Source organism: Lissotriton vulgaris, chromosome 9 (genome assembly GCF_964263255.1).
Source record: "Lissotriton vulgaris chromosome 9, aLisVul1.2, whole genome shotgun sequence".
Classification (NCBI taxonomy): Eukaryota; Metazoa; Chordata; class Amphibia; order Caudata; family Salamandridae; genus Lissotriton; species Lissotriton vulgaris.
In genome coordinates, this window is record NC_141697.1 from 835,802,164 (window position 1) to 835,826,910 (window position 24,747).

Consider the following 24,747-nt stretch of genomic DNA (forward strand, 5'->3'; position numbering starts at 1 on the left):
GGTGGGACAAACCACGTTAACACCGGGGGAGCTAGATAACAGGCTGGCTGGTATACAGGAGGCAGGAGACGCATCGTCCCAGCTGATCTTGGTAGGCGATTTCAACTGCCACCCATGCCCATTCCTGAAATGGGACAGAGGAGAATGGGCTTCATGCCCAACTAATAAGGGTTACGGTACAAAAGGGGGTGGTAATGGACGGAGCATCTGAACCAATCAAACACTCACACCCAGTCAAAAAATCTGGGTTTAATCCATCACCGTTCCTTAGCCCACTCTGCCACCCCAGTTCAGACATGGCTATATGCAAATCAGTCTGACCCTGTGCCTCATGGGAACAGTCCAGCCCGAACTGCCAAGCCTTGCCTTCCCTGGACCGGAAACAAGCTTCCGAGGACCGGTTTCTGGCATTCCAGCCGTCTTCAGCCCGGCTTACTTGAATCCAGTGGCAAAGTGAGCAACTGACTCATGTCTGAGCATACCCTGCCACACTTATAGCAGCCAAAAGCGGTACAAAAGGGGGTGGTAATGGACGGAGCATCTGAACCAATCAAACACTCGCACCCAGTCAAAAGATCTGGGTTTAATCCATCACCGTTCTTTAGCCCACTCTGCCACCCCAGTTCAGACATGGCTATATGCAAATCAGTCTGACCCTGTGCCTCATGGGAACAGTCCAGCCCGAACTGCCAAGCCATGTCTTCCCTGGACCAGAAGTGGCAGAGTGGAACCAGATTTTTAAGATATGACATAACTTTATTGAGATTGTTTGTTTATATATACCCTTATTTTGTCTTGTAACTTTTACCAGCTGTAATGCCTTTCTTTTTTAGAACAATGCACTTTGTATGGTATTGTTTTTATACAGAATAAAGTGTTCTTGAATTGAACTTGACAGCCACATTCCAGGACCCTGGTACTGGTGAGTTGCCCCTCAGCACATAATTGAATAGTTCCAACCAGACCGAAATGATCACTTCAGCCAACATGTAGATTTCATTCGGAATCTCATCCAGCCTAGCTGCTTTCCCTTTTTGTAAGTTTTGTTTAATGCAGTATGAATTTCATTACCTGTTATTTCCCGGTTCAAATATTGTTTATCTTCAGTGCTTAGTTTAGGTAATTGTTTTTCTGAGAGCCAGTGATCTAGCACAGCCACCTCATCCACAGCTAGATCATAGAGATATACATCCTAAAAGAATTTAATGAATGCCTGCTCTATCCCTTCCCTAGCCTCCACTGCCCTATCCCCATCTCCCAACTTGATATTCCTTATATACTTACGTGATCTGTCCATCCTGGTCTTCATTGCCAGTAGTTTTCCACATTTCTCCCCTTGGTCATACTCGCGCAACTTGCTCTTGTCCCATTTCTGTTACAATCTCTCCTCCATCTTCAGTCTAAACTTAAGTTATAAGTACTTGACTTTTTTAACTAAGCTTTCTTTTGTCGCCCCTGGAAATGCCTGACTTCAGGTTGGCTTCTGCTACCGCTAGCTGATCTGCAAGCAGAGAGTCCTGCTTCTCATCTGCTCTTATCCAAGCCTCAGAGGCACTCCGCAGGGACCCCCTTAGCCAAGCTTTAAATGCGTCCCATATCACATAGGTGGAGGCTGAATCTATATTCCATTTTTAAAAATCTGCTGCATCCTGTTCTATCTTGTTTATATTGTCTGTCTGCAGAGGGAACCTTCTATTTAAAGTCCACCTTTTTAGTGCTGGGTTCAAGCGAAGTTTAATTTATAAATATATTGCCGCATGGTCAGATAACTGAATAAATAGTTAATTTATTTGACTTCTCCCACTTCTGAATCTTCCATGAGGAAATTATCCAACCTGGAATAATGACAGTTTTTTATTTTTGCTATGAAAGGAGTAATTTCTAGAATTACCTTTTAACCCTGTGCGACACACCACACATGCAGGTTATCTATCATAGATAGGAGGTAAGCTTTTGCTCTAGATGAACTAATTTGAGTGCGGGCCGAGGATCTATCCAGCTTAATATTTAATAAGGCATTCAAGTCTCCACCCATAATGAGTGGGGCTTCAAAGTCTAACCAGCATGAACGCAGGTTATTCAGAGGTGTAATATCTTCCTCATTCGGGCCATAGTAGCTAGCTAAAGTGTACAGGGTCTGACCAGCTTTAACCTCCACTATTATACACTGCCCCATTTCACCTGGCTGGAACCTCCCCAGCTCTACCACAGTATGTACCTTGATTATTAGAACAACACCTTTAGTGCAGTGTTGCTGATCTGTAACTACCACCTATCTACCTATCTTTACCCTGTAAACAGTGATAGACTTTTTGACCATAATTAGTGAGTCTCTTGTAACAGACCTTAGCTGGACTGTCTTTCAGATATTGAAGAGCCAGATGCTGCCTTCTTTTCACCCTTAAACCATTCACGTTCCAACTCTTAATATCTAAACTTTCACCCCTGTAATCTTTTTTCCCCCATTATCCTTTATCGAACACCTCCCAAAATCTGTTGACATCTCCTAATCTGAGTGAGGATTTTGTTTTCTTTTTACCCCTATGCTCTCACCATAAGTGCCCCCGCCCCATGGAACCCACTCCCTGTTACCTGTTTGCATATTACGCCAATTTGAGCTACTACCCATGGAAATCCTGTTATTTACAAACTAGGCTTAACTAACACCTCACTGCCTTTAGCCAAAGTGCCTTACCGATTTACTTCTTGCCTCATTAAGGGCTATGAAGCTCTTTGCCTCTACTAGGGATAAGAAATTGTGCATTTTGTTTGCCCACATCACTTTCAGAAGGGCTCCATTCGCTTACCCAGCTCCCACTGTCTGTCTTCTGTCATGCAGGAGATATCTGACCAACTTTTAAAGGTGAGATTCTGGACCAGCGACAATTTCTCCTTAAGAGTTGCTCACAGAATTTTTTCCTTAACTGTATAGGCCTGCAAATTCACCAGAATTTTCCTAGGCTTCTTCCGCCCAGGATTCAGCTTGAAAGTGTCTCAATGTGCTTTCTGAGTTCACGGCAGAGGAGACATGGGGAAAAGCTTTGCTCAGAAAGTCTATTATAAATAACTTGACACCCCCTCCTTCTGCCCCTTCCTTAATATCTAGAATACTGATATTATCCTTCCTGGAATGATTCTCCAACCTCTGAAGCTTTTCTATTAGATCCTTCTCCCTTGGTTTTAATCTGGATACCTCTCTGGTATTGTCACTCACATTTAGCCCCAACTCCTGAACTTTCCTTTCAAAAACCTCTGTGCGCTGGGTTGTAGTTGAGGTGAATGCTTTATTTTGGTCAAGAGATCCTTAAAGTGCAATTGCAGCAAATACATCATGATAATAAAAGCATACAAACAATGATAATAGAGAGTAGAAATGAGTACATAAAAACGCTTTAATAACATTTAATTCATAGGATGGGCATGATGGTAAACCACAGGGAAAACAATTACCGCTATCAACGAAAAACCTCCATAGTGACCTAATTTCTTGCCAATATATGGTCGACCTTGTTGAATGACTTAGTCTAACCTATCTAGTTTCATCAAAAAAATATTCTCCCATTTCATACTCGTGACCAGTAGATATTCTATTCTACGATAAAAGTATTACAAGGTAATAAAATGAAAAATGAAAATATCTTACAATAAAATCATCTTAAGAACAATTCATGGGGTAAAGTTTAGCTGATGGTGATGGTGATTTAAGAGACCATGGCTTATATTTACATCGCAGCAATGATAGTTATAAGTTTGCAGATGTTAAACTTTTCATACGTATTGTCCAGCCCCCCAATAAAACGCGAGCAACCGATAAAGCTAAAGGTGCATTTGTGTGACTTTTTGCCTTATGCCCTTAAGCTTGCACCAGACTAGAATAAATGTTTTCCGTAGGATGGAATGTTGAGGGCAAAATAACAAGAAATGAACCTGTTTCCTTTTGGAGCGGACAAAAGGGACACCTCTCCAGAACACCATCCGTTTTACACTATCTGGAAGTAAAGCTTCTTAGGGGTAAGATACCATATCGGAACTGTATGTACACTTGTTTCACCCCTGTTGGATATATCGTGTCCATATATGGCTCAAAGCTAGCCGAGCATTTATGAAGTAGAAATTACCCCGTAATTGAGCTATCCCTGTGCTCAGCACAGATTCTGATCAGGTCATGTTTCCTGTAACTCTTAGTTAATAGAAGCTAATTACCTTTGGTAACTTCCCCTGGTATAGCCCACAAATTAGCTACATTAAGTTATTTGTGCTGCTTCTTAATGTGTGTTAACCAGAGGTTGCAAATGGAAGTGTCACAGCACAGTTCATGAGATCCCTTTTGTACCTCTCTGTAGATGGTTAATTCCAGGGTGGTCCATATCCTCACCCAATAGAGCAGTGGTTTTATAGAGGATATCGGGTGAATGGGATTAAAGGCTAGGTCATGTCTTAGCGGCACCAATGGTGCACTTTTCAGAAGACTGAATAGGCCTTTAATAAAAGTGTTCTCCTTAATGGTTAGTATAGATGCATCTGTGTACCCCCAAATCTCTGCTCCATACAGGGCTGCTGCTAAATAGATAATTATGGCTGGTGGCACAGACCCACCTGCAGTCGACTTGTATTTCTTACTCATTAAAAGTGCACGCTGATGGAGACCGCCTTGCTTATGTCAATTTGCTTCCTTCATTGTTAGTCAGGCATTCTAATGCCCAGATAGTCAAATTGAGTTGTCTGTCTATCAAAGCACCTTCTACTCTCGTTTTACCTCTGAAGGTTCTATGGGGGTTAATTCCCATAAATGTAGATTTGGTGGGGTTTTTTCTAGGCCTCTACTTTTACAGAAGGCTGCAAATAAATCCAGTTACTTCTTGAAGACCTATCTGGGTTCTGAAGATAAGTAAGATGTCAGCTGTAAACATTAAAATCGGAACCGGTGTCCCATCGGAGAACTCCAGTGGCTCCCCATCCAGAAGAGATGCCAGTTCAAGATCCTCCTGCATGCGTACGAAGCCCACCACGACCTAGGACCTGCCTACATCAACTATTGACTCAACTTCCACCAACTCTCTAGACACCTGCGCTCCTTCACTCTCAACCGCAGACACCCCCGCATCCGTCGCAGCGGTGTATGCTCCTTCTGCTATATCGCTGCCAAGACCTGGAACAACCTTTCCCTCCAGCTCCGTAAAGCCCCCTTGCAGGCATACTTCAGAAAGACTCCAGATCTGGCTCTTCGATGGAGAGAGAGCACCCAGATACCCCTAGGTATGACAGTGTTGTGCTTAAAAATGCTGTTTGATTGGGCACCATGTATTTCCATCGGAAAGCAGCAATACAGTCTGTAGTGTTCTTAATCAATCTGGCCTCTAATATAGGAAGAAAGCTAATTGTTCCCTTATTTGGAACTCTGTAAAGGGAACTGTATATCAATTTTGACTTACGGTGCAGGCATCTGGGGATATAGAGATATCCGCATCTGGTAGGTAGAGGAACATTGGACGTGTAGGCACATCTTGGGTGTTCCCATGTGTCGTGCGCACCATCCCATTAAAATACTCTAGCTCTAACATAACGTCCATTATTTTTTAACTTGGGGGACAATCTATTTATTATAAGCCACTATATCTAAGGCACTTTATGGGTGTGAGACGAAACTGAAGAGAAGTCGATGAGTCCTTAACACCTTCAGTTCGTAAATATGTACTGATTCAAACCTCTGCAAGTGTGAATCCCTATTTGGATTTCGTACCATACTCCACTGTTGGTGGATGTGTATGTAGATTTTGGAATTACTGAATAGGTTGTTGTAACTGGTATCGGTATCTCCATTGTTTTGAAGTTTTTAGTTTCTATTTTTGAATGTGTGAATCATCTTTATATTACGCTGAGAGGAGGTCTGGCACTCTTTCACAAGGATGATGTCATCAGTGATGTCATGAGTGATGTCACTGACCATGTCATGAGTTATGTAATATGTGATGTCGTCAGCAGTGCATTGCGGGTTAGCTGAACTAACTATAACGGGGGAATTTCAATGGTTTTGTATGAGTGAAATGTCCAGATAACTAGAACATGTGTGAAACCTATGGTTTTTTCAGTGAATTTCAAAGGTTTTTTTAAATGCTAATTCCTAACTATAACTTGGCTGAAACCTATGTTTTTTTCAGTGAATATATATATATATATATATATATATATATATATATATATATAAGCAAGGAGAGTACGCCGAACACCCAGAAGTGTTTCAAATAATGTCTTTATTCTTCGTTGCAGACTGTGAGTCTATGACATGCCACTACGCGTTTCTAACTTCCGCTTTCATCAGGTGGCAGTAACTCCCAACCTGCCATGTTTTCGCCGTGCCTTAAGATTAATGCTAGGCATGATGGGAATTGTAGTCCCCTTTGCAAGTCGTGTGGAAGTTCGACAAAATTATAGCTGAGTGCTTTTTGTTTCCACATCATACTTGTTGTTCGTTTCTTTTTCGGCTTTTTGGTCGTATTTGATTACTTCTGCGCCCTTCTGGCATTTTGTTTCTCGGGCCGCATCGGTGTTTCCTTCTCATACGGACATGCTCCTCACCTTTTTGCAATAGATGAGGTAGTCCTTCACTTCGAGCTTCGTGTTTGCGGACTTGAAGTTGGAGCCCTCCGGTTTCCTTTGTCTTCAAAACGCTGGATGCGTTCCGCAGGAGATTGGTATCTCCCCGCCTGCTCTGTAAGTGTGGAAGGGCTCCGGGCGCTGCTGGTACACATTTAGTTCCTCTCAAATGGTCATTGTCGGCGCGCTCACTGCTGGTTCGGCTTTCAGGGGAATGGCCACACCCCTGTGGTTATATTTGAGCAAGGAGAGTACGCCGACCACCCAGAAGTGTTTCAAATAATGTCTTTATTGAGCGCGCCGACAATGACCATTTGAGAGGAAATATATATATATATATATATATATATATATATATATATATATATTTATATAGTTGCAGCGTGATCAAGGGCAACTCGCCTGAAACGCGTAGCTGCTGGTCTCTGTAGAGGTTGCAAATAAAATTCCATCTTTGCTGACTTTTGTGGTCCGTCTCCCTCGTCTGCAAGCGTGCGCTGCTGTGGCTTGAAACGCTGTGAGAGCCGAGGAGGAGCTGAGTTTTCATATATATATATATATATATATATATATATATATATTACCTACTGGCGGTCGCCAGTAGGTATATATAGTTAGGAATTTTTCTCTATGGGACTTTTGAAAATTCTATGTCTAATAACTTTTGGCGTTTGTGGACGGAATCGGCTGAAATTTTCAGGAAAATGGCACATTTTGTTTCTGAGCAGCCCCTGAAAATTTGGGGGGGATTCGTCAAGGGGGGGCCGAGAAAAAAGGGGGGTCCCAAAACGCGTTTTTCCCATTCATTTTTCCATAGGGCGTTTGGCCTCACTTTTAGCTCAAACGGCTAAATGGATTTGCACGAAACTTGGCTAAATTGTAGGGACTGTTAGCCCGATGTGCCTTTGCTGGGTCTCAATATGTGCTCCAGTGGATTTTGAGAAATTAACGTTTAAAAAAACAGATATATCTGTGACAGCGCTCCGGGTAGCGCTCCGGTTCGCGAACTTTTCGCGTAACGGAGCTTTGCGAAGCAAAGCTGATTGGCTCTCCGGTGTCTGTCAACATTCTAAACAGTCCGGAGCGGCCGCCATCTTGTCTCTCGGTAGGATCGAGAGACAAGAAGAGGAGAAAAACGAAGGGATTTTAATGAAAGGGGGCAAGGTAGATCCTTCTTGACCCCCTAGGAATGATGTTGGGGTTATTAAAGGGTCCCGTGCGGTAGAAGCGCTTTCCGGTTCGCGAACCGGGTAGCGAATCGGGACGCGAAACGGGAATTCGCCATTTTGTGTTTCGTTTTAATTAAATTACAAGATGGAGGAAAGACAATGTGAGCCCCTATGTTTTCTGAGGGTGGCTGAGGATGCTCATATATGTTGATACTTGTCTTCCAGCGGCTGCGCATGAGCGTTTTTGTTTTTTTTTGCTGCGTGACGTCTGTTAACGTTCGATTCGAAGGAAATCAGGAAGTGTTGACCGGCTTTTTGACACTGCGAGTAAATATATTGTTAAAAATAATTGTTGTAAATTAATCCGTATTGATAAACATTGTCTGCGCCATCTTGCTTTTTTTCCAATGCCACACTTTTTTCGTGCACGGCAGCCATTTTAGATGCCTTGACCAGACCCACTCTCTGCACGCCGCCGATCCTCAGCACGGCTCCCCACTCTCGCAAGCATCTCCCCACGCACTGGTCACCCCCGCTCTCTCTCTCATGCATGGGCCATAAACCTCCCCCCATCTGCGCTGCTCTTCCCTGAGAATCACACCCTGTGCCCGCCCGACACCTCCCTTTCACCCTATTCACTACCGCACCCTCTGACACTCCTCTTCCTTTGTGTCTGATTGTCCAGGCCGGTCCCAGGCTATCACCTAGCCCTGCGGATGTAGTTTATGGCCTCAACTGTAAAGAATCACCCCTCTTCAAAGGAGTTACAGTAGATCAAGGCCCCCACCTCATGAGATCCGTCACACCACACGCGTTCCTACTATCTGATAACGATTGCGGCGTTAACGGGCCTCCCCAGGTGGAGGCTCGTCTGCTGTAGTGGGGCGCCCCTTTAGCGTTTCACTTGCCATTCAGCGGTTTTCCGCCCGCTTTTGCTGCACTGTGTCTCGTCAGTAGCGGTCTGTTGTGCGAATAGTCTGAAGGCAGCACAACGTGCCGAGATCTGGACGGCACCCAGGTGATGTTCTTTACTTGCCGCACTGGTCTTGGCATCCTACAATGTTGCACCGAAAAACGGCGTGGGGTGCCCCGGGGGGAGGGGGAGGGGGGATGCGGAGTGAAGGGGCCTCCCCAGGTGGAGGCTCGTCTGCTGTAGCGGGGCGCCCTTTTACCGTTTCAGTCACCAATCAGCAGTTTTCCGCCCGCTTTTGCTGCGCTGTGCCTCATCCGCCATTCAGCTGTTTACCGCCCGCTCTTGCGGCTACAGCGTCTCGTCCACCATCCAGTAGAATTGCACCCACTCTTGCGGTGCAGCGATAGGCGGCTGCCATAGGACTCTTAAAATGGCGGCCGGCTCTTTGGATTTGGGCCTGGTCCACTAAAATGGCCCTGGGACACCTTGGAACTCGGACGCTTGTCTGCTAGGGCTTGGGCCCCATTCTCGAAAGCGTCCCCTCAGCCATGAAGATTCTACAAAAGTCATCGGGCCCCCGACTCCCGCAGGGTTCCGGTGGGGAGCGGCTGCCATGATTGCTTGCGGAATGGCCATGACGGAGCTACGAGATGGTGGTGCTCTCATGCTGTCGCCAGCTTCAGTCTGAAACATCCAGAAACACTGTAGACTATCAATTCGATGATTTCCGGTGGAGCCTCAACGTGACCCGGTAGGGAAGAACTTGCCCTCCCCTCTTTTGACTGATGGTTCTTGTTGCCTGTCCCCTCTGTAGTCATCTAACGGAACCTTTTTGGATTGCCGAGTGAGAAAAAAAAAGGTGGGGCTTTCATCGTTTGGGGAAAAAAAAATGTTTCAATCCAATGAAAAGTGTTATTTTTAGGTCATATGATCGAGCATTTCATCATTAGGAAACCAAAAGTAAAATGAACCAATGAAAAGTTTTATAAACAAGTCACATGACCTGTTATGCGGCTTTGGGCTATAAAAAGCCTACAAAATCCGTTGGCCTGTGAGGCGGCGTCAGTAGCGGACCGATGTGCGAATAGGCCGAAGGCAGCACAACGCGTCGAGATCCGGATGGCACCGAGGTGGTGTCCAGCAAGTTGTCGCACTGGTGTGGCTATCCTACAATGCTGCGCCGAAAGACGGCGTGGGTGCCCGGGGGGGGAGGTGGCGCAAATGGCCCTCTCCCGCCTCCCCAGGTGGAGGCACCTCATCTGCAGTGGGCCGCCTCTTAGCGTTTCACTCGCCTTGCAGCTGAGTTCCGCCCGCTCTTGCGGCCCAGTGCCTCACCCCCCATCCAGCTGAGTTCCGCCCGCTCTCGCAGTACAGTGACTCACCCGCCATCTAGCTGAATTGCGGTTACTCTTGTGGTGCAGCGATAGCCGGCTGCAACAGGACTCTCAAAATGGTGGCCAGCTCTTTGGATTTGGGCCTGGTCCACTAAAATGGCCCTGGGACACCTTGGAACTCGGACGCTTGCCTGCTAGGGCATGGGCCCCATTCACGAAAGCGTCCCCTCTTTTGACTGATTGTTCTTGTTGCCTATTTCTTCTGTTGTCATTTAACAGAACCTTTTTGGACTGCCGAAAGGTGTTCGGTCCGACCGCTGGTTGGTGGAGACATTTTGACTATATCCTGGACCTGCCCGGCCTCGCACAAAATGGCGCCGGTATAAATGGGACTCGTAACTCCTTGTTGTGTACTGGTTGCCCAACTTTGATATCACGAGATACGTATGCAGTTTTGAAGCACATGGCGGGCGGGGACGAGAATTGATTGAACATTTGGACATCCCTATTGATATTAAGTTCTGATGTGTTATTGATTACTGTACTATTGAAAGTTCGAATTAACGTCACCCATGGTACTTGCCCGCAAATGTATATCTAGATAATTTTATTGTAACTGGCCCTGTCGTACTTTAATTATAAAATGTACGTTCCCCGATTCCGCAACTGTTAGACACCTTAGTTCTTGCAACCTAATGGCCCGCTTGTTACGTTCTTCTACAGTGTAAATGTCTCCTCATCATATACGATTCCAGTCTGCTCCGTGGCTGGCCCACGTGGTTATTGGCCCGTATTTGTATACTGACATTTTCACAATAAAGGTTTTTAAAACAAAACATGTTAGTAGTACCTTTTTTGGTATAGTTTTGAATAATAGCCACTGTTTTCGAATGAGTAAAAGGCAAGTGAAATAAAGCAGCCCGATTACATGACGGTTGAAAGGTATAATACGCAGGAACGCAGTAAAGATAAATGGTCAAGTTGGGCTGTTGTGTTTTCCACTCCTGCAACATAAAGTGATCGATAAGAATCCGATATTCATGCCTATCCGCGACTAAGACAGCAGGCCGAGCCTCTTTTGCTCAACGGCTCCCTCATGGGACGAAGAAACGCCCTTTTTCTCGAAATAGGAATATTTTACTTGCAGGACAGTTGTAAATTTCCCGAGAAAATACATTAGCCTGGAACATTGTTTGTGATAAACTGTAAATGCATCTGGGTCCTTTGCTTTACAAGTCAGAGCGAGAAAAAAAAAGGTGGAGCTTTCATCATTTAGGAAAAAAAAATGTTCGAAAGCAATGAAAAGCGTTATTTTTAGGTCATATGACCAAGCCTTTCATCATTAGAATAACAAAAGTAAAATGAACCAATGAAAAGTTTTATTAACAAGTCACATGACCTGTTATGCTTAGGTTACGCGCCGCGCTCTGGATCGTTTCCGGGAAGCTGCGCCTCGCGCACCGGAGCACTCCCGGGTGCGCTAACGCGGCGCGTCATATGACGCATTACGCGACAACGCAGGTCCAGAATATAGTCAAAATGTCTCCACCAACCAGCGGTCGGAACACAACCCCTTTCAGCAGTCCAAAAAGTTCTGTTAAATGACAAGAGAAGGGACAGGCAACAAGAACCATCAGTCAAAGAGGGGAGGGCAAGTTCTTCTCTACCGGGTCACGTTGGGGCTCCACCGGAACTGATCGAATTGGTAGTCTACAGTGTTTCTGGATGTTTCAGACTGAAGCTGGCGTCAACATGAGAGCACCACCATCTCGTGGCTACGTCGTGGCCATTCCGCGAGCAATCATGGCAGACGCTCCTCACCGGAAGTCTACGGGAGTCGGGGGTCCCGGTGACTGTTGTAGAATCTTCAAGGCTGAGGGGACTCTTTTGGGTATGGGGCCCATGCCCTAGCAGTCAAGCGTCCGAGTTCCACGGTTGCCTAGAGCCATCTTTGCAGGCCAGGCCCAAGTCTGTGGAGCCGACCGCCATTTGGTGAGCTCCGTAGCAGCCGCCTGTCACTGTACCGCAAGATTGGGTGCAATTCCGTTGGATGGCGGGTGAGACATTGTAATAGCAAGAGCAGGCGCAATTCAGCTGGCCGAGCGAGGCACTGTGTCGCAAGAGCGGGCGCAAGTCAGCTGGTCGAGTGAAGCGCTGGGGTGTAGCTGAGAAACCTCCACCTGGGGAGGTGGGGGAGGCTCGTTCTCGCCGCCTCTCCCTTCTACTGCACCCCATGCCGTCTCCTGGCGCAGGTATATGTGATGGTCGGACCAGGGCACCGCAGGACGTGTCTTCAGGTCAAACGGATTGTGGGACAAGGTGTGGAGCAGGCGCAATTATCTCGGGGGCCTCCGTCAAGTGGTTCAGGGAGGCACCGCATCTCATTGTTTTCCAATGCAGTCAGGTCCACAAACAGCCCCCATTTACTTTGAGAATAGTGAAGCTGCAGCAGGTGCAAATAAGCTTCAGACAGTGTTATAAGCGTTGCTCGGAACCCTTAACTATTGCACCCAACATCCAGGACTTATGCCATTTGTGCAAGGCAGTGACACCGAAGCATCTCAGGGACCAAGCAACATACTATATCCAGAGTCTTTCCCACAACCTCTGCCTTCCTTCTTACCTAGTTATTGTTCTTTCACTCCCACTCCAGGCTTTTAGTCTGTGGATGGAAAACCATGAACCTACACTCACCTATGAAAATCTTACTATTGATGCTTGACTGAGGCCAAGGAGATCAGAGTGCATGAGTCTCATGCTCGATCGATTGAGCTAGCCGGATCAGGCAGTAAGAAGGTGGTGGTGGGGGTGGAGGCATCAGCAAGGCATCCCCCCACACAACTTGTCGGACATCACCTCTGGATGTACTGGGGACGAGCCTAGGCGCATGGTGTCGTCCCCGGGCAATTTGCACAACGGTCCTCCACCCCTAGGCCGCCAGCTATGCTACCTCGACAGGAACAGTGATGGATGTTGCAGCAGGCTGCCATGTAAATAGTTATTTAATAAAACGTTTTACCCTGTTACTTTGCTGGTGTGTTGTATATATTTATAATATTTGCATAGGGTTTGTCGTTGTTTTGGGCGGGGTGGGCGGCGGAGCCGAGCTGTCTTGCAGCCATCATGGCGTCGAGCTCAGTTCCTCTCACTAGTTTCGTATTTCTCATGAGGTGTTGTTCCTTATGTTTCTATTTTAGCGAGGTCAAGAAGAGATCCCATTAGTGGCCTACTGATTTTGCTTGATTCATTTTGTTTTTTTAACGATTTTTCACTATCTGCAAAGACTAAACAGAGTATTGCGACTCTGTGCTTGTTTGTAAATAGAGAATGAACCAAAGAGAACCAATTCCAAAACAATAAATGCTAGGATAACAATCAATCAAATGGAGAGGGAAGCAGGCACGACGGATTACAACGGGGGCAAAGGCCTGCGTTACCTACCCTTCACTATCTGCAAAGAGAGAATACTCCTAAAAGAAAAAGGGGGGGGGGGGCAGCGTTCAAAGCACATCAGCGTGCATAAACACGAAAATGTTTTTACCTACCACGTACTTCACATTTTACAGCTTTTGATATTTGCTATTAAAAAACCATTGAAATTCACTGAAAAAAACATAGGTTATAGACCATATATAGTTAGGAATTAGCATTTACAAAACCTTGAAAATTCATTGAAAAAACCATGGGTTATAGACCATATATAGTTAGGGATTAGCATTTACAAAACCTTATTTTACTCGCACAAAACCATTGAAATTCGCATATATAGTTAGTTGCACTGCTGATGATGTCACATATTACATCATTCATGACATGGTCAGTGACATCTCAAATGACATCACTGATGACATCTAAAATGACATCACTGAAGACATCACTGATGACATTTCATTTGACATTACTGATCACATCACTGATGATATCATTCATGTGACAATACAATGCATCTCCTCACACTTTAATATAACCTCTGTTACATTCAGTGTAAAATACAGAATATAGGGGCATATTATCAAGGGGGTTTATCTCCGCTTTTTTGGCTTTAAAAGCCAAGAAAGCGGAGATAAAATTATCTCCCTATTACCTAGCTGTCGCTAACACCAGTTAGCGACAGCTAGTAGGAGATAGCGACCATCTTGGGCCTAGCTTTGCATGTCAGTGATATTTATCACTAATGAGATGCAAAGTGGGCGTGCCAAGATGTTAGCGACTGAAAACAGTTGCTAACAAAGCTATCTCCTATTACCAACTTTTGGAGATATTAACGCTAAGCGCGAATATCTCCAAAAGCTAACACCTGCCCTGAGCAGTTCTTAGCCATGTTATCCAATGGGAGGTGGATAACATGGCTAAGAGCATTAGCTCGCTAATGCATGAATATCGCTGACTTTTCAGCGATATTCATGCTTTGCGGCGATTTTTATCGCATTTGCGTTAAACCTTGGTAATACCAAGGTTTATTTGCGGTAAAAATCGCCGCAGCTCAGCGGTAATTTTTTCCCGCTAACCAAGCAATAGCGATAATTATCGCTATTGCTTGGTAATATGCCCCATAATTTTTTAAACCATTGACACACCAATACTAGTTACTACATACGCACTCACTGATTCCTATGTCTACACACAGATTCACTCATTCACCCATACAATCATTCATACATACAGTCACTCATCTTTACAACACTATCATATGCACTCATACACCTATACAGACACTCACACTCTGCCACTCATCCATGGAGTTACTCACACACCTAGTCAGTCCTGTAAAGAATCAATCACACTTCCATTTTCTAATCAATACAGTGAAACATAGAGTACCTTACATTTTCAAACCTATACTAACACATACTTACTCTCTTATACCATCATTGATACAAGAGCACATTGATCTGCACAGAGTTACACATCTCCCAGCCAGCCACACACACGCACTCAGTCTCCCATACAAATACTTCGACAATCAATCAATAACCCATATAGTTACTCACATAACTACTGATCAAACATGCAGCAGTTTACAGAACAACAGACATAATGAAGCACAAATTAAGACAGTTTAGTCACTAACCCATGCACTCAGTGAGACACATTAAATCACTCACTCATACAGTCAGTCATGCACCTACTAAATCCTTCATCCAGACACTTATACATCCACTCATTCTTCAATATGTAAGACATATTTTAACTTTACAGAAACATACAGTCACTGGGTGTTCATCAGTGATGTCATCAGTGATGTCATTTGAGATGTCATCAGTGATGTCACTGACCATGTCATGAATGATGTAATATGTGACATCATCAGCAGTGGATTGCGGGTGCGCGATATGTAGTTAGTGCAACTAACTATATATGCGAATTTCAATGGTTTTGTGCGAGTAAAATAAGGTTTTGTAAATGCTAATCCCGAACTATATATGGTCTATAACCCATGGTTTTTTCAGTGAATTTTCAAGGTTTTGTAAATGCTATTTCCTAACTATATATGGTCTATAACCTATGGTTTTTTCAGTGAATATATATAATGTATAAAGTGACTTGATTTATGTTGCATGGCATGCAATTTAGGTAATGGTTCATCAAATTGTATGATTTGATGGTGTTTGCAAGTTCAGATCATATGAGCTCCTGTTTATGAAAGATTGCATTTGATGCTTGAAAGAGTTTATTTCCTTCTAATGACTGTTCTACAAATATTCTCAAGTCATTCCGTTTGCCATTAGAAGTAAAACAAATGTTTTCATTCTGTGTTAGCTGCAGCAAATATAAATAATTTAGAAATAAATGGAATGCTGTTATTGCTTTCAAAATTGAGTGTTGCATAATAGAAAATAACAGAGGTATTTAGATATGACCAAGCTCTGTGGTTCAATGTTAACCATATATTTGTACATAAAAGGTTTTTTTCTTACTCCACAATTATTTGCGGCATGAACAATCATATTATGGTCATATCCTTCGGCAAAATCATAATACCCATTTGCAATATTGGTTAATTTTCACACTCCATATTGTAGCATGTTTGTAGGTCTTTGTTTTTAATCTAATCAAGTTTCAAAAGTAAAGCGATACATGTTAAAAAGGAACAATCTCAACTAACTAACTAGAGAAGCTCTCTATAAACTACCAAGCTAAATATTACCAAATAGTCTATTTTCATCCTTAATAAATATCTCGATCCAAGAGTAAAAAGATTCTTACTCAGGATACGTGACTATCTAATTTCTCTTTTGTTTCTGTAGACTACCGGGGATCCAGTGTCTATATTTACATATGAAATCAAACCCAACTTTGATGAAGAAACCCAGGTCGCCAAGGGTGCGTTCAAACGGCTGAAGACTCTAAGACACCCCAACATTTTGGCCTACATTGATGGGCTAGAGGTAGACCGTATATTTCTTAATTTGGAGTTCTGAACATTCCTGTTTGTTGAAAATATTGAAAGTTTGAATTGGGAGCTTGTTCTATGGAAAAGGAAAACATTAATTGCTTGTGGGTTTAATGGGGCTAAATTTAGAGCTTAGACTCATGAAAAGATAATGGCCAAAAGAATAGCCTCACCAAGAGTCTGTCAGCATTTGTCAAAGAAATTCCTGTTTAAGAAACAAAACATGAAACATTGAGTTTTAAATTGTCCCTCTAGAATTCCTAGACTGCCTGCTGCTTATTGTGTTGCTTGTTGACACACCGCTATTTGAAAGCGATCTTTAAATCTCATCCTACTCGTTCTAACACATGCTGTATTGATAAGGGTGTATTACCCATACAGTGCAATATAAAAAAAACATGATGAATGGAATGCTAAACCTTGTCAAACATTCCCAACCAGTCCTGGTGTTGCAATGTGAGCACTAAGTGGCTAGGGTATGGCCAGATGTGGGTATCTTGCTCGCTGTGCCACTGGATTGATGCTGGCCTGGCTGAGGGGTGATGCCCAGAAACTGGTCCTAGGATACTTGTTTCCAGTCCAGGAAGGATCTGGCCTGCCAGTTTGGGCACAGGGTCAAGACTGATTTGTATATGCCTGGGTCCAAACCGGGGTCGACGTGCGAGCAGATAACATGGTAAACCCAGAGCTGTGACTGGTGGGTTAGTGTTAGAGAAGATTCAGCTCTCCTTTTTAATATTTTATTTTGTGATGTTGCTCTGTGCGCCCTAAGTGGCTAAGTGTATGCCCAGACGTGGGTCCCTTGCTCTCTGTGCCACTGGATTCAAGCTAGCCAGGTTGATGAGGGCTGAGACCCTGAAACTCTTCCAGGGAGGACCTGGCCTGGCAGTTCAGAATGGACTGATCCCATGTGGAGCAGGGTCAAGGCTAATTTGCATCTGGTTGGTTCAAACTGGGGTGACGTGGCGAGCAAAATAACGATGGATTAATCCCAGATCTGTGACTGCGGTGAGTGTTTGCAGTTTCAACACTCCGTCCATCATTTTATTTTGTGATGTCACTCTTACAGCGGAGCCTTTACTATGTAGAGACTTTACCATATACAAGTATCACACATGGCACGTTTAGATACTTTACAACACGGGGAATTACCATGCAAGCATGTTATTTATATATATGTATATATGTGTATACATATATATACACAGTTTGTGGCTTTTCCCAAGCCTCTGGTTTCGGCGGGCTCACGGCCGGGGTAGCCACCCCTGAAGATCTGACACGTTCAAACCCAGCGCAATCCTTCCTTAGGTATCAGACAAGGAATCACACAGGAGCCGTGGCCTCTATTCCAGTGCAGGTTTATTCCAGACACAACGTCCTACGCGTTTCGGAGTAGGATTACTCCATCACGGGCAAACTTTGTGCATTTCATCATTGTTAATAAAGTAATGTGTCACGTGATACAACAACATAAACAAAATACTACTTCATATTACTTTCATCATATGAACGTTTCGTATTTACATATTATAATGGTCGTAAATGCATGGGTGGGTAACACGAATTATTTCAACATTGTTCTCGTCCCAATTGAAAGGCAATTATTCAACATGTGGTGACATATAGTTTCTTCTCGTGTAACAAAATTAGCTGAATACACAAGGTTCTGCTTATTTAAGTCGGAGTTAAAACACGTCTAAATTTCTGTCCATGTAAACAAATAAATGTGGTTATCTCGCATTATTATACACAAAAAAAACAATATGAAATTAAACAGTTTCGATTTTAACGCTCGTAAGACTCGAACCCGTCATCTCAAAAGACAAGTCAATTTCATTCGAGTGTTTAAACAATTGAGCTACGCGCAATTACTTAGCTCAGCCATGGAAATGGCAATATTTCTGAAGTTTCTGAAAGTTGAGGGATGCACACCTATTATCAACAGTTTTTTTTCATATTCGTAATCATTAAGTTCGTGTTAGCGTGCAGATTGGTGTGTGGCATGCCCAATAGCCACCTAGTACGACCTAAGTATATGCGAATGGGACACGTTCATGCCCCAGCCAAATGCACAGCTGTACGCCGCCCTTGCGGCATTCAAAACTTCAACCATTCTTGTCCAAAATTTTCCATTTCTTTAAACATTACTCTTTCTTCCACTTCTGTATTCTTAATCCATTCTTAATGTCCACGTGTGAAATATTCTTGGCCTGTTTTTTCAGGTTTCTAATATTTATTATGTGCCCATCCGGACCTCTTCAATAAATACGATTAATACCAGGCTCATCTCAGGCAGTGTTTATTTCATTAAAAACCCAATGCATTTCGGGCGGCGCAGCGCCCTTCTTCGGGTGTCACTAAAAAAAATAATCAAACATGTACCAATTAGTCATATGTGCTCGAAATTGTGTGGCCAAGAATATTTCACACGTGCATCTTGGTATTTGTTACTGTGTCCCCTGCGAGCTACTTTGCATTAGAAAGGGAAGGAGTCTGAAAGAAGAACATGATGGGTGCCCGGACGTTACACCCTTAGTTTGAATATAACATTTTATGGAACCATTTCCGTAATGTTTTTGTTACTTAAGTCACCCTGATATAACTGTTAAATTTCACTGGAATACACTGACATGGAGCTGCTATTTTTTTTTATATTCAGTGTACAAGAATTATTAACAGTTGTACAACTGTGGGTTAGCTGAGCTGTTCAAGCTGAACATAGATTGAACACCATTTCTATTATTGTTGAGGGCACTATAAACTGTGTATCGGGACGCTTTTGCCCAAATAAACGAGGTGGTTGCTTTGAAAAATAACAAGAACAAGTAAAAGTAGCCGCATTCACAATAACTCTGCCCAATGGGGGGAACGGAAATCAAATGGCAAGTCCCCCGACACAGGTAAAGCAAAAATAGAACCAAGGCATGCAGTGGAAAACTGCACGTTGGATGAAATAAATGTATTACTGGAAGAAGTGGAAAGGCTTTTAGCTATTAAGGAGCTAAGGCAAGCAATGAAAGCATAAGGGGAAGGGGGACTTGCACAAAATGTACCTTTTCGACTAAAGGGTTGGCTAATTCAGACTAATTGCACACTGCATTAGCTCAATGGTCTGGGGTTCGTATGAATATCAAATTGTATACTGAGATTGCAATATAAATCTTCTATTTGTTTCTCTCTCTCTCTCCTCTCACGCTTGTTATTGATTTGATGTATGTTATCATGATCAGTATATTCGGTTGTGATTTTTACCTGTAATTATTGAAATTACAAAAGTGCTGACATTCTGTTTTGTTTATACATTGACCATTCATATTTGATGATTTAGATACTATATCTTCATACGTATACAGTTTCTTTTTTGATGTATTATGACGTGATGCGTATTTTGACTATTGTAGTTGGTGAGGAATTTTCTTCATTACAGGTCCTCATGAAGGAATTACCAACTGTCTCTAATTATTTGAGTCCCTATTAGCTCTTTCAAAGATCTATCGGAGAACCTCAGGATTTGTAAGTGGGGTATAGAGTTTCTATGGGCCCAAAATCTTTGGTATCATAAATTATCGAAATTTAGTTTATGATATAATGAGGATATTGTGAATGTTTATAGAAATTACACTGAATTGCTGCATCAGTTTTCTGGTAGCAGAGGGTGGTTATTTGACTAAATATTCTAGGTCATGAAGAGACAGAATTATGAGACATTGACTATAAAATCATACCTTTTATATTGTGTTGTGGTCCTTCGTTGACCTTAATGGTCAACTCCTCTCTGCACAAGGCATTTTCCGCCCCTGGTGGGGGCCACGCACGCCACACTTTCTTGCTGGGATTCCATTGCCCAAAAGCCTTAGCGCCTGGAGGCGCTGCTGTCATCTTCGAGGTGCATAAAACTGGTGAAGGGCAACCGCAGCGCGGGACGCACACGGGCGTGCCCGGGTAGGAACATCTGCGCCTGTCAGCCCCAGGAAGAGGTGGTGCGGGGCCAATCCCCTTGGGTTTTTCATTGAAGCTTGGTAAACCTGAAAGAGACCTATGGACACTGACCAGTAATTGGTATTGTACTTGTTGTTTCTAATTGCAAATCATATGCTCTGTTCTTGTGTCCAGCCTTAACCCTGCTGCATTTAGTTGGCTGATGAAAGAAGAGGGGGATTACAGGGTCGCTTGCGTGGCGCACAAAATATTATTCTAGAAGTGTAGTGTTGGGCTTTTTAACCTCTCCAACTATTGGAAAATCGTACACTTCTTTATAATTATTTATAACCAGTTCAGTTGAAGTTTAGTGACGATGGGGAAAAGGAAGAGTTATGACAAAGCCCAGGGTTTGGATAACTCTAAAAGAAAGAGGAAGTCGCGTGGGGCAGTTTTCCATGATACTATCGACCGAATTGAGTCAATTTTAACTGAGTGCCAGGAATTTGTGGATCAGGACCTATCAACTTCACAAGCTAATGAGAATAATGTGAATAATGTTGGTAATTCAGTATTGCCCCAGATCAAAAAAGCCCCAGATTATGTAGTGCCCAATATTGGTAACTTTGGTCTTCTGTAAGGAGTGTCCCATGTCAAACGTATTCCACATGTGTTCATCCAGGGGAAGAAAAAGAATAGAAGAGCCCAGGAGGATCATTTATTGACTACAGAAAAGGATCAAGATATACAGTCCCATAGTGGACAGTTAAGCGGGACATCAGATACAGGCCAATTAATCTCGGTAGAATGCCAGAATAGATATGAGGCTCTTACAACACTAGACTCTGAGCTCTTGGGTGTGACCGATACTAATTCAGAACCCTTTCAAAATGCTAAGAGATGAGGTTGCTACTCTCAGGAAGAAGGTTGCCACTTTAACTTTATCGAAGATGGCACCACCTAGGAAAGAGGAATGTCCTGATCTGTCAAGAGTACCTCAATTACTTGATCCATCGCAAATGGCCAATAGGAAAGAAGGGCCACCTGATAGAAGAAGTGATGAGAAATTATTTGTTGAAACACCCAATCCTAGCACTAGTTCTATCACACAACACCAGAAAGCTATTCCCGGGTATTGCCCTCTCAAGCTTATTGACGTAGAGAACTCGAAGTGCTTTGTTCGGTACTTGTGTTAGGAGTAATTTGGGGGGAGTAGAAAGAGGTAAAGTAATATTAGACGGAAATCTTGCATTGAGGTCAGTGAGGAATGGGATTTATACGAAGCAGGGAGATCAATGTGATGGAAATGTGATCTACCTTACGAATGTACCCAAGCTTGTTCAGGTGGGGTTTGAAGACCAAAATTCAGTAACAAATAAGGTCATCCACTGGTTGAGCTCTTCCGCCACTGTTACTCTATAATTATAGATGACATTAAATATGCAAAAAGATCCAACCAACCAGGGATAGCAAGGCATATGATTGAGGGGGTTTACCACAATGACATGGTCACTGGTCTGCTTTCAGTAGAGTCCTGTACTATTCCTATGGAATCGATCTTAATAAAATATAGGTGACCCCTGGGTCTAGAGCTAGCACATCAGAGGGTTAACATGGGAGATACCCGCTCAGGTTTGGGCAGAGGTGAAAAAGATCTAAAGTGACTACAATCAACTGAAAGTTGTTTGGTTAATTCATGGGATACGCTGAATCCACTACTTTCTAAAACATTAGTCCCTAGCCAGAGGGTGGGTGAAAAGGTGAATAATTTAAGAACCTTAGTTGGACTAGATAGCAATAGCCTGAATAAAAGCACTAGAAATAGAGATAGATGGGCATTGGTTCCCCCGGTCATAGATCGTCCACCAGCTAGTGCAGTAGGTGGTTTCATCCGTGGCCCTGAGTTAGGTCGGATAGTGTCTGCTTCTGATTTTCGGATTTTGGTGTGGAATGTGGCTGGGATCCAGAAATTACAATCGGACCCCGATTGCTGTAGCTTTGTGGACACTTTTGATGTTATCCTTTTCCAGGAAACCTGGAGCCTGGCCACCCATTACAGGAGCGGTTATTCAGTATATGCAATTGATGCAAAAAGGGAAAAACAGGGTAGACCTTATGGAGGTCTTGCTACTTAGGTAAAAACCACATGGGGGTTAAAAGCTAAGCTTCTATATGTTGATACACAGGATATCTTCGCACTTGAGCTGACCTTGATCTGTGGATGGAAGGTTAGAATATTCAATGTTTATAATAGAGTAGATTGTGCAGTAGAGGAAACAGGCACTATGTACAAGTTAGACGATGCCCTGACAAAATATTCCGCCAGCACCCCCACTATAGTTGCAGTCGATTTTTAACTGTACTTTTGATCCTTTTATTTCTACCTCCTAAGACCTTATTGAGGATTGGGATCGCTCATGGTCTATTCCCCCTTTAGATCTACCAACAGTAAGGTGGTTGAAGAGAAGAGCACAGGTGCTTGCGCTAACTCTACAACATAAGCTTAGAGCTACCAATGGTAGGACAAAGTCTGATCCAAAAGGGAACATACATTTAATAGACCAGGTAAAACCAGCAGAATTGACTACTGTCTAATCACCCCAAACCTTTGGCCCCAATTAGTCGACATGAGTGGTGAAAACAACGGAAAGTGACCACTATGCTCTCACTCTTATTCTGTCAATAGAAGGCCCTCTGCAGCCAACTCACAGGGTACATCCCGATGTGGGTATACTTACTACTGCAAACAACCAGAAAGCTCTAAAGTGGACATGGGTGGAGAAAGATCCAGAAGCCTTAGAAGCAGTGAAGGTTTAAGAAAGGCAGCTGATCAAAGATCTAAGCGTTCTGTGTCATAAAGATGCCATTGCGATTTTAGGGCCTACCCATGATCTTTTCTTCAATGAGCTAAGAGGTTTATTGAGCCGACCTAAAAAATCAAGCAGAAAAGGGGGACAATGTATTGGCTTAAAGCATGATAATAAGAGCTCCTGTTTCAATCAGGACTGTTGGAAGGCAAAGGGGGTGCTTATTGGTGCACTTAAACGAGGGGTTCATGTAGAAATTTCTACCTGCAGAGCTTCATACAAAAAGGCTATCGATTAAAGCAAAAAAGGAGTGGGAGGATCTACTTTGGGCTCCTTTACATACTGCTCTATCAGATAGTGACCCCAAAGGGTTCTGGAGACAAGTTGCATACTGGCTAAAAGGGGAAGGACCTACACTTGAATATAATGTACAGCCGAAGGAGTGGGTTGCGCATTTTGGTCCCCTTTATGGAGATGACATCTATACAGCTAGTGATGCATTAGTGGAAATGGAGCTCCCTATGGGGTGTGAAGATGAACATTTGTTTATCACACTAGAGCATGGGTACTCACAAACTTTCTCTCAGGGGCCAAATTTAGAGTGTGGTTTGTGGCCGAGGGCCGCACCAGTGGGGGCTGGGTCAGTGAGAGAGGGGGGCGGGGCTAGAGCAAAAAAAAAACTGTGACCATGAGGTTGAACACAGGCCCCTGCAGCAGACGTCTTCGTCCATTGAGCCACCAGACCCAGCATACACACATATATCTCGCTCTCGCTCTCACTCTCACTCTGTCTCCCTCCCTCCCTCTCTCTTTCTCTCCCTCTCTCCCTCTCTCTCTCTCTCTCCCTCCCTGTCTCCGTCCCTCCCTCCCTCTCTGTCTCCCTCCCTCTCTCTCCCTCCCTCTCTCCGTCTCCCTCCCTCCCTCTCTCTGTCTCCCTCCCTCCCTCTCTCTGTCTCCCTCCCTCCCTCTCTCTGTCTCCCTCCCTCTCTCTGTCTCCCTCCCTCCCTCTCTCTGTCTCCCTCCCTCCCTCTCTCTGTCTCCCTCCCTCCCTCTCTCTGTCTGTCTCCCTCCCTCCCTCTCTCTGTCTCCCTCCCTCCCTCTCTCTGTCTCCCTCCCTCCCTCTCTCTGTCTCCCTCCCTCCCTCTCTCCCTCCCTCCCTCCCTCTCTCTGTCTCCCTCCCTCCCTCTCTCTGTCTCCCTCCCTCCCTCTCTCTCTCTCTCTGTCTCTCTCTCTGTCTCCCTCCCTCCTCTCTCTTCCTCCCTCCCTCTCTCTCTCTTCCTCCTCCCTCTCTCTCTCTCTTCCTCCCCCCCTCTCTCTCTGTCTCTCTCTGTCTCCCTCTCTCTCTCTGTCTCCCTCTCTCTCTCTGTCTCTCTCTGTCTCTCTCTGTCTCCCTCTCTCTCTCTGTCTCCCTCTCTCTCTCTGTCTCTCTCTCTCTCTCTGTCTCTCTCTGTCTCCCTCTCTCTCTCTGTCTCCCTCTCTCTCTCTCTCTCTGTCTCTCTCTCTCTCTCTCTGTCTCTCTCTCTCTCTCTCTCTCTCTCTCTCTCTCTCTCTCTCTCTGTCTCCCTCCCTCCCTCTTTCTCTCCATCTCTCCCTCTCTCCCTCCCTCTCTGTCTCCGTC

General features: G+C 44.1%; 1 protein-coding gene across 1 annotated transcript in view; it reads left to right on the forward strand.

Annotated features, from left to right (window-relative positions):
* SCYL1 (SCY1 like pseudokinase 1) overlaps positions 1 to 24,747 on the forward strand; it is a 1,168,528-nt gene that overhangs the window by 66,680 nt on the left and 1,077,101 nt on the right. Inside the window, exon 2 of the mRNA XM_086938572.1 lies at positions 16,259 to 16,399. Within this exon, the coding sequence (XP_086794698.1) occupies positions 16,259 to 16,399 (141 nt within the window). The remainder of the gene's footprint in view (positions 1 to 16,258; positions 16,400 to 24,747) is intronic.